Source organism: Apiospora kogelbergensis (genome assembly GCF_038363985.1).
Source record: "Apiospora kogelbergensis strain CBS 113332 chromosome Unknown utg000001l_segment0_segment0, whole genome shotgun sequence".
Lineage (NCBI taxonomy): Eukaryota > Fungi > Ascomycota > Sordariomycetes > Amphisphaeriales > Apiosporaceae > Apiospora > Apiospora kogelbergensis.
The window spans coordinates 2,684,742-2,701,485 of NW_027117418.1; the positions used below are offsets into that span (position 1 = coordinate 2,684,742).

General features: G+C 52.3%; 5 protein-coding genes across 5 annotated transcripts; 3 read left to right on the forward strand and 2 right to left on the reverse strand.

The window, feature by feature from the left end:
* Positions 1-21: 21 nt before the first annotated feature.
* PG998_000847 (uncharacterized protein) lies at positions 22-3,257 on the reverse strand (the record flags this gene model as incomplete). The annotated part of the gene is made up of 4 exons (XM_066867665.1): positions 22-962; positions 1,031-1,229; positions 1,293-1,347; positions 1,486-3,257. 4 exons carry the CDS (start codon positions 3,255-3,257, stop codon positions 22-24), a joined length of 2,967 nt encoding a protein of 988 aa, XP_066736080.1.
* Positions 3,258-4,098: 841 nt separating this feature from the next.
* PG998_000848 (uncharacterized protein) lies at positions 4,099-5,844 on the forward strand (the record flags this gene model as incomplete). The annotated part of the gene is made up of 3 exons (XM_066867666.1): positions 4,099-4,461; positions 4,523-4,928; positions 4,991-5,844. The coding sequence occupies 3 exons, from the start codon at positions 4,099-4,101 to the stop codon at positions 5,842-5,844; spliced, it is 1,623 nt and encodes a 540-aa protein (XP_066736081.1).
* A 483-nt stretch (positions 5,845-6,327) lies between these two features.
* On the reverse strand, positions 6,328-8,340 carry PG998_000849 (FAD binding domain-containing protein; the record flags this gene model as incomplete). Its single annotated transcript, XM_066867667.1, has 5 exons — positions 6,328-6,331; positions 6,379-6,550; positions 6,603-7,451; positions 7,601-8,010; positions 8,072-8,340. The coding sequence occupies 5 exons, from the start codon at positions 8,338-8,340 to the stop codon at positions 6,328-6,330; spliced, it is 1,704 nt and encodes a 567-aa protein (XP_066736082.1).
* Positions 8,341-10,119: 1,779 nt separating this feature from the next.
* On the forward strand, positions 10,120-12,120 carry PG998_000850 (uncharacterized protein; the record flags this gene model as incomplete). Its single annotated transcript, XM_066867668.1, has 9 exons — positions 10,120-10,267; positions 10,324-10,349; positions 10,404-10,440; positions 10,511-10,581; positions 10,627-10,656; positions 10,701-10,871; positions 10,923-11,026; positions 11,088-11,575; positions 11,879-12,120. 9 exons carry the CDS (start codon positions 10,120-10,122, stop codon positions 12,118-12,120), a joined length of 1,317 nt encoding a protein of 438 aa, XP_066736083.1.
* A 54-nt stretch (positions 12,121-12,174) lies between these two features.
* Positions 12,175-13,657, forward strand: PG998_000851 (uncharacterized protein; the record flags this gene model as incomplete). The annotated part of the gene is made up of 4 exons (XM_066867669.1): positions 12,175-12,367; positions 12,430-12,610; positions 12,673-13,432; positions 13,484-13,657. 4 exons carry the CDS (start codon positions 12,175-12,177, stop codon positions 13,655-13,657), a joined length of 1,308 nt encoding a protein of 435 aa, XP_066736084.1.
* Positions 13,658-16,744: the final 3,087 nt, after the last annotated feature.

Below are 16,744 nucleotides of genomic sequence, written 5' to 3' on the forward strand. Positions count from 1 at the left end.
TCCGTCTTCTGGGTATGTTGTTTATCGAAAGCCCTCGTCTCTCGCGATCTGATCATCCGAGTAACCCTCCTGCAGCTTCTTGAGGTATTTATCGAACTTGCTCGAGACCTCAATGACATGCTTGAGATGGGTGGACTGCATGGGTGTCTGCCGCGACTTGGCCAATTGTCGTGCCGCTGTGATGACGTTGCGGATCTGTCGCCCGTTTAGATCCTTCTTCGCCAGCTCCGTAATGTAGCTTTCAATTTCATCGAAGTCGATGCCAGTGACATAGGGGTCCCCATCGCGAATTTTACGTTTGCGTGAGCCTGGCGGCAGCTGCTCTGGTGCCTCTGTCGAGGTGATCGTGCCTCTGGCGTCATCGTTGCCCATATCCTCCAGCCGTCGCAGGAAGTTCTTCCAGATCTGCGTGCGCTGGCCCTCGGTCAGGTTCTCGTAGTGTAGAGACAACAGGATGCGCGACTTGAAGGCCTCATCGAAGGTGCCGACGCGGTTCGAGGTCAGGATCAAGATGCCTTCGTAGTATTCGAGTACGCGCAGGAAGACGGAGACCAGGGCGTTGCGCTCGAGGTTGTCCAAGCTGCGCTGCTCCAGGAACACCTCGGCCTCGTCGATGAGTACGATGCAGTCCCATGTTTTGCCGAGGTGAAGGACCGAGTCGAGGTATTTCTCCACTTGCTCCGGCTTGGTGCCGATGTCGCCGCATGTTACCCGAAACAGGGGTTTCTCGGCCATCTCGGCCACGCTCTCGGCGGTAAAGGTCTTGCCGGTCCCGGGGCCTCCGTGAAGAAGAATGATCAGCCCGTTGCCTTTGCGGTCGATGATGTCGGTACTCTGCTCGCTTGCGATTTGATGCTTGACAAGAGCCTGGACCAGTTCTTTTGTTTCATCATCTACCACGAGATGGTCGAAGGACTTCTTGTTCCAAATGACTTGGCTGATCAGGTCGATATCCAGATCGACTACATGGCAGACACATCAGTACAGAATTGAAGTCCCGGCGTGGAGCGACTAGAACGCAAATACGTACTCCATTTCTTGTTGCGAAGGTTATAGCCAGGTATAATGGTGGGAAAGACATATATATCAGGGGCTGTTGGAGGCGTGTCCGATTCCATGAATTCTGAACCAAGACGTTTATCATCACCTTCATTGAAGGAAGAACTCGAAATGGAGTTTGAATGGATTTGCCGATAGGTCTGGAAGTCGATCATGAAGCGGTCACCATCCTAGATAGCCTCAGTGAGCTTGAGGCAGAGGAGACCTCGGCGCTAGGAGAAGGTAGATCTTACCCCGTATTCACTCCCTCTGCCTTCGTATGCTACTAGTTGTCGGTTTCTGTCGACTCTGGGTGTTAGTGTTGCTCTTTCAGAAACCAAATGATGCATCTCGGGATGGCATTGTAGGTAGTTCTACAATGAAGTTGACAAGTCAACGCTCCCGGGATGCTTATGAAGAAAGTAATATACCACGAGAGTCGCATACCGGCACCTCCAAAAAGACCTCCCTCGCTTCTCCAAGTACGCTTTGAAGCGTGGCGGTGCATATTGGAGAGGGCGGGCTTTCAAGTCTGCAATCTCGACCTCCTCATCGTCCTGCTCACAATCAAGAACCAAGCCAACTGTGGTCTTTCTGCGGTAGAATTCACCGTCAAACCCAATATCCCAGCCATCAACACACCACTTTGTCGAGAACTTGGACGCACTTTGCCCAGCGTTAGTCCAGTCTCGTTCCTTGTCCTTGATTGCCCTACTCGCAGTGGGAGCCGATGATTGCCTTAGCCAGTCTCGAGACACGGCAGCGTAAACCTTCCGCTTCTCTTCCCACACCAGGACGTCGCCAGGCTTGACCAGAAAAGGCATAGTTTCCTGAGAGACAACACCTCTTCTAAATTGGTCGTCGACGCGGTCATATGTACCGGCGTACTTCTCTTCGATCCATGATGTCAGGAGCCCCAAAGTCTTGCGGTACGTCTCACTGAGACCATCCAGAACCATTCTGGACCGGTAGCGGTACCAAAATAGATACGGGGCGGGAATGGCAGCGCGAACATTAAGATCGGGAAAGTCTTCCGCAAAGGTGGGCTGCAGGGCGAGAAAACGCTCTATTGAGTGCGTCAAATCTTTCGAGTGAATAGAAATATGCTCTGACGCGGGCTCCGGGCGAGGCAGGATTTGGTTCGCTCTGGCTGCTCTCTGCACTTCGGCTTCCTGGTTCCTGGGATTATAGTAGTGGGCCACCACGAATGCGATTTCGGGTCGCTGGCGTAGGAAGCCGTTCACGTCGTTGATAGGGAAGACGGATCTGAGTGTAGCATCGCCTGTTGGGCTTATAAACCAGGTCGGCTCGTCGACATACGCCATTTGGGCCGCATGTATGGGTAGCGATCCATCCTTCATGATGAAATAAAGTGTTTCATACCGCAGCTTATCCGAGTGGCCCTTCTTGAGAGTCTTGTTTTCGCGTTCCAACGAAGCGATTCGGCTGAGAAGGTCGCCCTCAGTGCCCGCTTGTGTGACATGGTGCTGGGCGAGGCCGGCGTCCTCTGAGGCTTGGCTTACATCTGCTGGGACAGCAGAGTCGAACTGCTTTGCGCCCAGATCTTCCTGTGGCCCCTTTATGGTCTGCGACATGTTTGTTTCGGTTGCCTGCGTCTTTACTAAATCTTGATTGGACGACATAGATGCTTTTTTCTCGCCACCAGAGAGCATATCCTGCCTCAGATGATGTAGATAGACGTTTCGTCTGTCTATCATCTGCTGGTGCTGGTGGCGCTGTCTACTGACCTCCTGGATATTACCAACCTGATCTGAGCCCAGGCCACGGCTTTGGTTCGGGATTTGGTCTCGACTAAAGTGATCTAGTATCTCCGGCTCAAGTATCGGGATAAGGGGATTCCCTCCCTCGTTCGTAGAGATACTATTCCAGGCACGGGATAAGATGGAAGACAGGCGATCTTTTGCAAACTCGCTAGCCGAAGTTTGGTCCTGTGAAATCGTCAAATGGTTCCAGATGCGACTGGGGCCGCTGGCTTGTATATCTGCTTCCGTCTCCCTCGCTTGACTATTTCGATCCTCTTGTTGGTGCTGTTGCCTCTGCTGCTCTGAATATAAGGCAGGTTTCGAACCAGGAGCTGGTCGAGCTGAGAGTCCAGGCGCAGGAGGTGGTGGATGGTGATTCGGAGGCTTTGGGGTAGGAGTTCCTAGAGCTGCGGGTGATGGAGGTTTGTGGGTTAATTCAGGCGGCTGGATTGCCATTCTATGGTGCTTGACGATGCTCCTTTACGCTCGCTATTGACGGATAGGAGTCGGCTTTCAAGACGTCCGACGTGGCCGTCTCTGCTTTCCTGGATGTCTTCAACTAAGGATATGAGAAGCTTATCGATTTCCCTCAAGAGATCTCCTCTAACGAATCTAGGGAAGGGTAATGCACTGATGTCGGCATGGCTTTTCAAGTGGGATAGAACGTGGAAAGAACCTTCTCATGGAGCGCTACAGTGCATTTTTGTTGTTCTCTCCGAGTTCGTTTTGGAAAGTTGCCTCTCGAGCGGAGACCAGGAGGTCTAACAAGGCATTCTCTGAAGAATCGAGAAATGGATAGCAAAGAAGTCCAGTGTGTCCTCGCTCGTTCCAAAGATCGTCCGAGAAACAAACTATGGACTGACGGTCATCGTCCTCTTGGCCTGATACCAATTTCCCTAGCGATGATGGTCTTGGATTGCTAGTCGTACCCCTTCGAATATTCGACCAAAACGAGTGCCGAAGGCTGTTTCAGACCTGCGCAACTGGAAAGCCTTCTTCGCCCTTCCCCTCTTTTGTTTCTTTGCTTTTGGGGCTATGCCCAAGCAAGTTCGGGCGAATAGGATATGGTGGTGGCTGCGTGCATATGTCGGCGACGACTGGGGTAGCTTTTTGATATGGCTGTGGTTTTCTGGTAAACAGTTGGACTTTGGATTACAGATGATGGCGAAGCTCATCATCCCAAGGCTCTCCGAATTTCGAAGCCAGCCCAGCATCTTAATAGTTATAAGGTTGAGGTTGACCAGTGACCGTTGGACTTGTTTCTGGTCGCTTTCATAATCTCGACTCAGGCGTAAATATGGACGGTTCTGCGCATCCTGGTATTGGTTACAAATCGGTTGAGAAGCCATCGCCTATCTTGGAAGCCGGATTGCCATATGACGCTTTCGAAGTCGCCAAGGTCCGATTCCAGCAAGCTCTTGGCCGAGATGAAGACAAAGCCCGGTTGGTCGACTCCACGCAGAGCTTGTACGCGATGCAGGAGATGACGAAACGGGCCATGGAAAAGTACGAAACATGCCAGTCCGGCTCAGAGGTCAAGAAATGGCTCCAGTCATTCTCCCAGAAAGTCATATACTACAGCGATATACTCGACGTTTTTGTCCAGCACCACCCAGAATACGCTGCGCTCCTCTGGGGTACCATGAAGCTGCTTTTCACTGTAACGTCTTCCCATCCTGAACTTCTTGTGTGGTCGGAAAAAAACTGAACGGCACCAACAGGCATTTGTGAATCATGAGAAGACCATCGTCAAACTCGCGAAAGGGCTATCGCTCATTGCGGATAGGCTTCCACAGGTCGAGCTTCTGCTCAGCTTGTACCCCACAGGTAGAATGAGAATGGCCGTTGCAATGTTGAACGCTCATGTAATGAGGTTTCTCATACGAGCCCACGACTGGTACCTTGAAGGGGCATGGAAACATGCTGTCCACAGCCTGACACGGCCTTACAAGCTCCGTTACGAAGACCTCCTGGACGCCATCGCCGTGAGCACCTCCACAATAAGGGAGCTTGCCTCGTGCGAGGAGCAAGTGAATATAGATACGTTGCGAAAGGACGTCGTCCAAGTTAACATGAAGCTCGGCAACATGGATAGCAAGCTGGAGAACATGGCGATGGCAATTACTCGTAAGTTGAAATACTTGTTATGTCATGAGACCGCATCTAAGATGACAAAGAACTGTCTACAGTCACGATATCGACGAACTCCAAAACCACCGACTTGCAGTTCTCCCAAATCATGAGGTCCATCTCAAACTCGGCCATCCTTACCCCTGACAAGATCATACACTACCTGCAATTCCAAGCCACCCGGCCTCGCCAATTCCAGGCTTCACCCCCGACACTATCAAGACGCTTCATCCACTCGCCGAGGCTGAGGAGATGGGATGACACTGATAGTTCCGCCATAACCATCGTGCGAGGCAACTTTCGCTGCCGGCAGTCAATCCGGACCTTCTGTTGGGACCTCATCCAACAGCTTCAGATTAACCAAGTGCCGATCCTATTCGCATTAAAAATACCATTGCAAGACACCTTAGAAAGAGACGTGACCTCCACCGACGTACTGAAGTACCTCATACGGCAAGCCCTGCAGATGACCCAATGCCTCCACACGGAGAGTTCCATGGCGCTCACGTGCACCCGCTTCCAGAGTAACCTCTGCGAGGATGACCTATTCCAAATCCTCGAGGCTGTGCTCTCCGAGATTCCCGGTTCGGTGTACATCCTAGTTGACCTCGAGCTCCTGAGCAAGGGGTTCGGCCCCTGGGAGGGGTTTTCTTGGCTGCAGGCTTTCTTGGGATTCTTCGCCCTGCTAGCACAGCGTAAACCCGCGCAACGCATCAAGGTTATGCTCCTGGCCTACAGCACCGACTTCCCGTTCGCGCTGTCGGATCAGGATAAAGAAGACTATGTGCTAAAAGCAACATCAGAGGGCCGCACGGCGCGGCGGTGGCGGGCGAAAAGGGGGTCCGCCAAAGATCCAAAGCGCAGGGGCAGGTTCGAGGTCCGAAAAGCAAATGTGGCGAAGACTCTTCACTAGAGGTCAAATGCAGTAGCTGACACAGGCGAGAAAGAAGGTCAAGTTGGGCGCCCAGCGTTTGTGATTGGTGAACCTGGACTGCCTGTTGGGTCAGTTCTTATATAACCGTAGACTTGGAAAGCAGCGGTACGACCAGTCATGGTGAGTGATCCACGCCTACAAGCTCCGTGTGATATCTCATAGGATTAGACACCAAAGGAGTGAAAAGAAGTTTCGTTAGGCGTCCGACAATGGCAGGGAAGTCACGTATATAAATATCGGCATATCAAGAGGACTCAGGTAGAGATATTCATGTTGTATTTTCCAAATATTAATAATATCCTCTTATCTTCCTACTTTAGCTAGATAGACAATGAGGAAGACAACGGGAGGCCCCTGTTATGTATATTATTGTAGAATTAATCGCCCATCTTGATATCATACTACTCGGGGACTAGGCTGATAAGATTATTTATCTTAATATCTACAAATTGACTACCGACTCTAACTATCTCGTTAGTGCTTGGGTCAAGATGGAGGTAGACACGGACTTACGCAGGGCACAGTCTACCATCGTCCGAGACCTTCCAAGCTTCGCTTCCTACGCCAACTGTGACGTAGAAGAAGTTGGTTGGATCGAACTTCTTCTTGATAACAAGCAGTTTCTGGTAATTTGGACCCCAGTAGGTGTCCTGGAAATTGGGCTGGCGCCAATCGCCCTCATTGACTGTATTGGTCGTTAGCATCATCATCCATCTAAGTTCAGGTGAAGCTTTTACCATATGAACCAGATCCAACAGTAGCCGCCTCAACTTCAGGCATGATCTTCTCGGTCATTTTGTCTTGCAGGGCAATCATGTCTTCCCACGGGGCTGTGAAGTTCCAAGGCAAGGTGAAGGTGGTGTGGACCAAAGCATCGCGCCAGGCCGGATGAACCGACGAGGTTTCACTGTTGCCAAAGGCAGAGACGTCCGTGCCGACGCCGATCCATGTCACACCCTGTTCTACAACGCTGCGCCAGGTGGTAGATATGTTGGCCGCCACAGAGCGAGGAATCAGTCGCGCACCATACTGAGCGATTCCGACCTTGATGTTGCCGAGAGGTAGAGGACCAAAATACTTGTCGTAGTGTTCGTAGTAGCTGTCAAACTGACTATACGCCACGGTGTAGTCGATATCGAGTGAGTCAAGCTCCGAAACAAATGGCCGAAAAATCGTCTCAACCTCACCCTTCGTCTTATTATAGGCGTTCAGGGGTGAGATCATGAAGAAACTGTCGGTGAAGTAGTAAACGACCATTGTCCCGGCATCAACCATAGCCGGCAGCTTCTCGTGAAAGGCTTGGATAGCCTCGTAAAACTTCTCTTTCGGGTTGTCCTTCGTATAGAATGACAACGTAGCACCGCCGACTTTGGCGTCCGGGAAAGCCTTGACGGTCATTGAAACTACCACGCCGAAAGTGCCGCCGCCACCTCCATTGAGAGCCCAGAACAAATCCGGGTTCTCGGTCCGGCTGGCTTTCAAGAGGTTTCCATCGGCGGTAACAACCTCCCAAGACAAAACATTGTCTGCAGCTAACCCGAAGGAGGTGCTGAGAGCAGAATGGCCGCCTCCTTGGGTGTATCCACCTATAAGTTGAGCCTACGTTAGCATGAACTTTTGAACAACCAATGTGTTGGGCACAACGACTCCCTGGGTATGTAGAATGCACGCCACAGACTGGCATATGACAGATCGTGACAAGTTGGGAAAGCGGGCAGTGCACGATATTACTAACCTGCGATGCCGACGGTAGGACACTCGCCTCCTACAACGACTAGCCCCTTCTCGCGACCAGCTTCCAGGATATCGAAGCCTTGGACGCCAGCACCGAGCTTTACAGCCTTTCCCTGATATTCTTGGTCGCTGCTGTCGAGGAACTGGATGTCCTTGAGGTAGTGGGTCCACACGGCAAGCGCGCCAGCCCCCGTCGAACGTCCTAGATAGTCGTGGCCAGTATTGCGGATGACAAACCGGATGTTCTTTTCCTTTGCGAAGGCGACAGCAGCCTTGACATCTTCAACACCGGTGGCGTTGACGGCGTAGCGAACGTAGTTGCCCAGCTCGCAAGGGCGAGATTCGGCCTGGAAAGGGTCACAGCTCTGGTTGGCGAAGAAGGGCGCCATGACCGACGAAGATGAACTCATACTGCCCCCAACATTAGTACATCGTGGATGGTACGCTTAGGGCATCGATGGCGTAAACTGACTGGACTTCTTCGAACTGCCATTGCTGCTGCAGGCTCTTGCAAACTCCGGCATCGTAGTCCGAACCATGGCAAGGTGAACCAAGAGGGACTGTCTGAACAAGGCGACCCCCGATGGTGCTGTTCAGCTTAGACCACTCTGCAGGCGCAGGCCAGCAACCGTCTCCGGGGAAACATTTGCAGCTGCTGGTCCCGGCGACGGCGGCGGTTTGACATTGTGGCGTCGCAGCGGCGGCCTGGATAACGGCCAGTAACCCAAAAAGGAGCTTCATGCTGGCAAGCGTGGTATTTCAGGAATAACGAAAGGCAAGTGGCCAAGACCACAAAGTATTGGCCGGTTTGCAAGACAAAAACGAGTGGACAGCCTGGGCCAGTTTATTGGTAGGAGGGAGTGTTGCATTGCGATCGACCATGCGGAAGGCAGTTCTCTTTTGACATATGTCGGCACCTGACATACTGAAGACTGGCGTGTCTGGGGTAGCGATTCCGTGCGGTCCACTCGCACGGTATTCAGGCATCTGAATGTCCAAGACGGGACGGCATTCTGACAGGAGTCGAATGCCCTGCGATTATTGCCTCTGCTGTCGGCGGGTGAGGCCTGAGTGCGGACTTATCTCCGCCTCTCGAGTCCTTAATCGGTGGAGGGTGTCGTCGATCTATTGGAATGGGCCCCGTACCCAAGATGACATCGTGGGTGGATAGACATGGGGTTGACGAATTACCTTCAAGCTTCCACAAATGCTCGAGTCAGTCATTCTTACATAAGGCGTTTGCTGCATATCCATAAGTCCCGCGTCCCCTTGGGCCAAGATCGGAAGAAATATAGCCATGGCGACACGGATAGCCAGCATGGCAAAAATTGCTCTATTGGCACCAAATCATGGACTGAAATGAACACGGCAAGACACAATGCAAGTCTTCTCGTCTATCCCAATACATTGAAGCCTCTGGCACATTGATTATGACCATATCGCGTACAGTGCGGTGTGGTCAGCATGTATCAAGAAGTCCTCCATATGTGTGTATGTTTGCAGAGGGGTGATTCAGTGCATGTTCCTGGCAAGGATCGGCAAAGAGTTGCCTCGCTTTTGCAGGTTATGACTCGTTTTTACCCGCGCGCCGGGATGCCCGACTGTTGCAATTACTCCAGCGGATATGGCCCAGCACTCTGGTATCCGCCACGTGGGTTCTGGAGTGAATACTACCCTGTCACTGACACAGGTCGACGAGATCGCTGTTTGCAGCCGTCGACGGAACAGGAGGGCTGTAGTTGGAATTTCACCAGCCTTGATGATGTCGGCGCTGCAGATACGCTCAAGCAAAGTTGGCGCTGCAAAGCTTTGTTCCACACAGGTCTCCGTGGGCACGCATTGATCGCCAACACCATAGTGGTGATATGCATCGTTGACGAGCCCCAACCAAAGAAAGTGCTGCCTACAAAGTTCACCACTAATGCACAACCATCGTATTGACCGCCATGTGGTCCAGCAGCTGGGTGATCTCGACGGATGGAGGGGACTCCGGTGCTTGTGATTGGCATGGGTCCTTTCGACGAGGATGCCTCTGCTTCCACCTCGCCCGTGGTCCTCAAGTGCCCCAGGAACGGGAAATAAGGAGCTGATTTTGCATTCTGCCCTTGACCTTGCCAGCTGAAGGCCACTGTCGCTTGGATTTGATCTTTTCATGTGGAGGGAAAGTCTACCACGCAGCCTCTTAAGACTCGCCGTCTCTCGAGAAGGAAAACTAGCATCGTCCGGCTATACTTCAGTATAATTGTTCGACGTTATACCACATCACTCTCACTGGTAGTGCTGCAGTGTGTGAGTCCTGTCTCCATGCTTTCACGCTTTCGTCGTACTGAAGCTTAGGACTTTCTTACCATCTACCTTCCAACCAGTCGCACGAGTAATACCGGTCGTTGCTTGCTTCCGGGGCAGGTTGACTAACGGCATTACAAAGCCCATCTACCTTTTTCCCATTCCTTTCTGGGACCATCTCTGCTATCAGAGCACGGACGGAACGGGACCTAGACCGTCTCGAGTAATTTCGCGATGCCTTGGACGTTCAATGCCGACGGCAATGCACCCACGGATGGCGTTTGGATCTCGGCCGTAGCGATAATATTCACAACCTTTTCGCTCGTCTGTGTACTCCTCCGGCTCTATGTCAGGTTGGTACTAGTCAAGGCTAGTGGTATTGGTGAGTTCTCATCCTGTCCGCCAGGCGTATACATTTTACTAACAGTCGTATTCAAGATGATTTTGTCATTGTTCTGGGCTGGGTACGTGGTCGTTTCTTCGATATTTGGCTTGGCTCGCTGCTGACCCCGTTCCAGGTGGCTTCGTGTGGCTTTGCAGTGGTTACTGTCATCCGTAAGTGCCCCGAACGCTTGCTGCATAATAGCCCTTTTGTATGATATGATGACTCACCCAATGTTCCCAGAAACAAGATGGGGCCTAGGCCTACAGCATATCGATGACATGCCGCCGGGGAATTTGTATAACTTCGGACTGGTAAGATGTTCCACACTGCCTTACTGCTTCGTGCGTTGCTGATAGGAAGCAGCTGCAATATTTAGGGGCTCCATTGTAAGCAGTTTCCCATACCTCTTTATTTAACGGCCTCCTGACAGCCCGGCCCCAGCTACATCACCAGCATCCTATGCTTCAAACTCAGTCTTTTGCTGTCCTACTTCCGGTTTCTGCCACAGGGGATCTGGAAGCTGTTAACAGTCATTATCGCAATCATTTGTGTTCTGTTCCACGCATCCTTCTTGGTGGTCCAGATCAATCTTTGCACTCCAGTATGTGTCACTCCAGTCGTCCACATGCTACATTCCACTAACAACAGGCAGGTCGCCAAGCAATGGGACCCGAGTATCACCCACGGCCACTGCATAGAGGCTGTTCCTTTCTATACCACCGTGGCTGCTATGACGATCGTGTTGGACGTCCTGGTGTAAGTGACGATTAGGGATGCGATGTCTACCAAAGTGGTCGTACTGACAATCGTCTTGAAGCATGATGCTCCCCTTCCCGACCTTATATGCATCCAAGATCCAAACCCGCAAAAAGGCAGTGCTCCTCGGCCTGTTTGCCCTCGGTGTCTTCATCACCATCATCCAGATGTTCCGCATCCAAACCATCAAGAGCCTGGCCAACTACCTCGACTCGGCCAAGCTCATCATGTGGTCGACGATCGAGAACAACCTGGGTGTCATTGTGACGTGCGTCCCGACACTCGCGCCGCTCCTGAAGTACTTCTCGGAAAAGACCCGTCGGGGTACAACTGAAGGCAACACCAGATATGGCAGGAGCTCTACCTATGCACTGAATGCGTGGAAGGAAGGAGGACTGGGAGCCGGAGACGATATGCAATGCCTCAGCAGCAATGCCGATCGGGAGATCGACATCACAGGGTCGAAAGCAGCAGAAAGCCAGGAGAACATTCTCGAGGGGCTAGGCATCGTGCGGAAAACCGAGGTTACCGTAGTACGCCAAGCTTCGCGTGAGGTATGAGGACCGCAGTATCAACACGGCCATCGATTAGATAGATGGGTTGTCCAGCTTCATGTACGAATATGAAGATAGCAACGTCTAATGCATAATAGAAGAACCAATATAACGATACTATTCAATCAAGGCAGGGGGGCGGCAGGCGGGCTGGCGGGAGCTCGATTAGCTAAGCGTCACTAAACCAAAGGTGGCATCTTTTATGGGCTCATGCAGAGCTAAGCAGAGCTAAGCCGCGGTCCCTTGAAAAGCGAAAGGTGTTCTTTGGCGCGTCCCGGGGTACTTACATGTTCTCCAGATCGATTCAACTTGAGCGTGGGTGGATTTGACTGTTGGCTCTTGACGACTTGCGAGCGAATCGACATCTCCGGGCCTCTCTCGACGACACGACACCCCATCTTCTCCAAATGCCGTCTTACTCAATTCGTCCCTGAACCCGAATTCAACCAGCATCCGCCGACCTTCGCCGTCGTTCGCCGCCGTCCTTCGCCGCCGTCGCAGCTCGCCGTCGTTGGATTTGCCTGCCTTGTGCGCCCTTGAGCTTTATCCTTCCTCGAGACCCGAGACCCGAACCCGACCGACTACCAAGTCGATATGGCTGCCAAATCGAGATTCACCAGGCTCGACGCCTTCACCAAGACCGTTGAGGATGCGCGGATACGAACGACATCGGGCGGAATCGTCACTATTGTCTCTTTGATTGTGGTGCTTTACCTCGCCTGGGGAGAATGGGCCGACTACAGGAGGGTGGTAATCCACCCGGAGCTCGTTGTCGATAAGGGAAGAGGTATGCAGCCTGGCACATGGATCCTCTTCCAGACCCAGCAGTGACTAACAATGCGACAACAGGAGAGCGAATGGAGATCCACATGAACATCACCTTCCCCAAGATCCCCTGTGAACTCCTTACCTTGGATGTCATGGATGTTTCGGGAGAGCAACAGCATGGGGTCATGCATGGAGTCAACAAGGTCAGGCTTCAACCTGCTCAGCAGGGCGGCGGTGTGATTGATGTCAAGGCCTTGTCGCTGTAAGTTCATATATAATTGCGCAAACACGTCTGCTTGGCTCACTGCTGACGAAACCCCCTAGCCATTCCGCGGACGAGGCTGCGCAGCATCTGGATCCCAGCTACTGCGGTCCCTGCTACGGCGCCCCTGCCCCTAGCAACGCTGTCAAGGCTAATTGTTGTTCCACCTGCGACGAAGTCCGAGAAGCCTATGCGCAGGCGTCATGGGCTTTTGGTCGTGGTGAGAACGTCGAGCAGTGCGAACGCGAGCACTACTCTGAGAAGTTGGAGGAGCAGCGACGGGAAGGCTGCCGTATCGAAGGTGGTCTGCGGGTCAATAAGGTCATTGGAAACTTCCATTTCGCCCCTGGCAGGAGCTTCAGCAACATGAACATGCACGTCCACGACCTGAAGAACTACTGGGACGATCCAGCCGGTATCGGCCACTCCTTTGAACACACCGTTCACCACTTGCGCTTTGGACCTCAACTCCCCGACGATATTGCCAAGAAGACTGTCAAGAATATTCCCTGGACCAACCATCATTTGAATCCGCTCGATGGCGTCAAACAGTCGACCGAGGATCCCAACTTCAACTTCATGTACTTTGTCAAGGTTGTGCCTACTTCTTATCTGCCCCTGGGCTGGAAGCAAAACAGCCAGCGGAACGACGACGGCACTTGGCTTGGAAACCTCGGGCAGGCTTTTGATGGCAGCTTGGAAACCCACCAATACTCTGTCACCAGCCACAAGAGAAGTCTGGCTGGTGGCGACGATGCTGCCGAGGGCCACAAAGAGCGAAAGCACGCCCAAGGCGGCATTCCCGGAGTCTTCTTCTCCTACGTAAGTCTTCCGAACACGGTCCAACATGAGTGGACGCTGACAAGAATCCAGGACATCTCGCCGATGAAGGTTGTCAACCGCGAGGAGCGCGTGAAAACGTTCTCCGGTTTTCTCACCGGTATCTGTGCTGTTATCGGAGGCACGTTGACGGTGGCCGCCGCAGTAGACCGTGGCTTCTACGAGGGAGCGACGAGGCTGAACAAGTTGCGCAACAAGGATCTATAGGCCACTCTGATCTCTCACAGGTTTCTCATCGGGGTCAGTATGCGATGCATAGGAAGTGGAGTTATGGGTTAGCTTTTATTGATTAGATGAATGGCAATATTCATCTCGTGTCGTGGGTTTTCATATACGTACGACTGATCGGGTTAGTGAGCTGTTGAAGGGCCGTTGCCATTGGAACGTGGCTATTTTTAAAACAATCACAAGTAAACTTGGTGCCACCCGTTCAAGGCAAAAACGCTGGCTCATCGAGCTTGACGTCATGCAAAACGAGTAAGCAGCGGCCAGATCCTCGTCAGACACGAGGTGAGGTGCTGCGGTGGCCTCGTCTGATCAATGCGACAGATCCGAAGCATTGACACACCGCCTAAATACTTGACTAACGCAGCTGGTGCTCCTGCGCACTCCCCCAGAGAGGCCCAAGAGCCCTAAAGTGGCAGCCAGCGTTGAGGCATATGCACACATATGGCAGATCTAGATAGATATGTTGTACTTCAAGCCCACAAGCCACAGCATCGCCGGGATTCTCCTCTACCAAGCGCCCCACATCCACTTGACAGACACAGAGACGCACTCGATCGATTGCACGACAAGCTGGCAGGCGGCAGGGAAGGGCGTAGTGTACTGGGATATGTGGTATTCCGTCATCCCAACACGTTGACGACGAATGATCCTGAGCGGGCATTTCCATAGCAACAGCATATCATAGAGTTGGTTGGGTGCATCTCTTAGAATGAAGCCTCACGGAAATGCGATGTCTCAGTGGGAGGCTGGGAGGATATCAAACTTCCCGTAGAGACGGCTGAAACATCTGCAGTCGATCAAAACAGAGAACTGCCGATGTGCGAACATATGCCCAACGAACAAAAGCCGGCGGCCAGCCAGCTACGCAATGCGGTGAGATCGTGTACAAGTACCTGGGCAACCCTGTTGAAAGAGCCCTCGGCGCTTGGGGTCATCGACGATGTTGATCGAGAGCCTAGCCCAACCTTAACTTATTTTATGTTTCAAGAGGTGGAAGGAAGGCAGAAGGTGATTCAACTGCAGCATGAACGCATTACCTCCCTCGGCCCCCTCCCCCTCCCTGCTTGCTTGCTTGCTTGCTCAGTCTGTCTCTGTAGGTCGTCAAATCGAATCGATGCGCGGGAGGGATACCAGCGAGTACATGTACCGGAATTGCAATAGCAAAATGCCTTCAATTTCGGGGCGCCGTTAGTGGGTTCAGTAGAGACATGCATACGTTTTATACCAAACAGAAATCGGGAGGTCCTCCCCTATCGGCGCGGTCTTGCACGCTCTTCGGTTCGCAATCTTCTAGAATTTCCCCTCGTCGGCGTAGCAGGAGCGACTTTGCTGCTTACAGCCTCGCAGTCCGACGCTATTCGCACTACAGTTACCTGAGGTAGTAATCTGCCATGAGCGGTTGAAGGCATCTCATCTAAGCACCTACCGTCATTTCCATGCCAGAACCCGTGATGGGAGGACAGGGTGCGACGAACCCACCGCCCAAGATTGACCAACTAATAGTATAGGCGATGGGCTATAGCTGTGAAGCCGACTGACTAACAAGCACTATCACCATGATTCTGCCCAGTAGCATCACCGCTTTTTGTTCTGCTATATTGCTTCGGTGGTCTCGTGATGCAACTAGACTAAACCCCGAAATGTAGTCCAATTCAAACTACCGTGCCCCCCAAAGGACGCATAATCGATTAATTATATTCAACCAACAATAAGCCATGTGAGCAAATGTATCGGTGTACTGATCTGTGATCTGTCTGTATTCACCTCCCCCAGATCCCATCATAAATAAAGAAATAAAACTCAACGGTCGTCCAAGAGTAGGTGGGTATTTGCCAATGTCAACGTGTCGACACGTTTCGTCCCAAGTTATTTTTAACCGCTACTTGACGTTGGTTCGGTTGCATCGTGGGCTGTGCCGTAAGAAAAGAAGGAGCTCTAGAAGGCAAAAAGGGTCTCTGGTTAGGCCTCTTCGGGACGGCACCCAACGCTACACGCATGTACTTGTTCGTATCGGACGGACTAGATCACAGCCTAAGCCCTTTGGCTCGGTGCATAGTCGATGTCTCTACCGTCAATACGAGGAAAAACAGAGGCGAGGTTCGCCTCTATACGGCAACAGGATAAACTTGACGTTTGTTGCCAAGGGCTCTTGCATGTGAAGCGCGCACACACACACACACACACACACACACACACACACAGAGAGAGAGAGAGAGAGAGAGAGATCATGCATACTGACATTGACAGGTACATGGCAAGGTATGTAGGTAGGTCGGTCGGTACCTGCGCTGAAGTCTGATGGTGATGAGATGGAAGTGGACACGCCCATACACGGGCGCGAATTGGGCCAGGGGGTTGCATCTGCATCGCATTATCGACCAGATATGAGGTTCTGGAATCCGGACCCCTAAAGAGGATGGATTTCGAGATAACCTCGCCCGGTGGTCCCCTCGTCCCGGTGATTGAGATTCCGGAGAGCACAGCGGACGGGGCCAGGCACTGGGCACCAGGGGCCAAAGGGGATGTCGGGTAAGCCTTCCTTTTATTGCCCGGCTCCATAGCTGTTGACTATGATGATCTTTGATGATGCATGGCCCAATCTACCAGTGCCTCGTGCCGTGAGTCGTCAGCTTCAATCACAGCTCGGGGCGCCGTTCCAGGCCAAAAGACGAAAAGGGCGGGCCTGCCAACTTGGACCCTCTTGCCAAGAGGCTAAAGAAAATTGCCCCCCTTCGAGATGGCCCATCATACTGCACATCAGAATACGCATCTCCATCGCGATGGGATAGCATGGCACGCTTCCGTTGCCCAGTCTTGCTTCCTCTTCGCCTGGGTTGGCCCATCTCAATCCCATGCAGCCTCAATTGCTCAATTACATACATACAGCGCCTGCGAACGAATGGACGAACGGATGAATGAGCGAGTGAGTGAGCGAATGCGCGGAGGGCGTACTGCATACCTTGCTTGATACGTACTTACTTACTTACTTACTTACCCACCCACATGACCCTACAGACTTACTGTTTCCAAACTCCAAACCCATGCAGCAGCGGCAGCAGCAGCAGC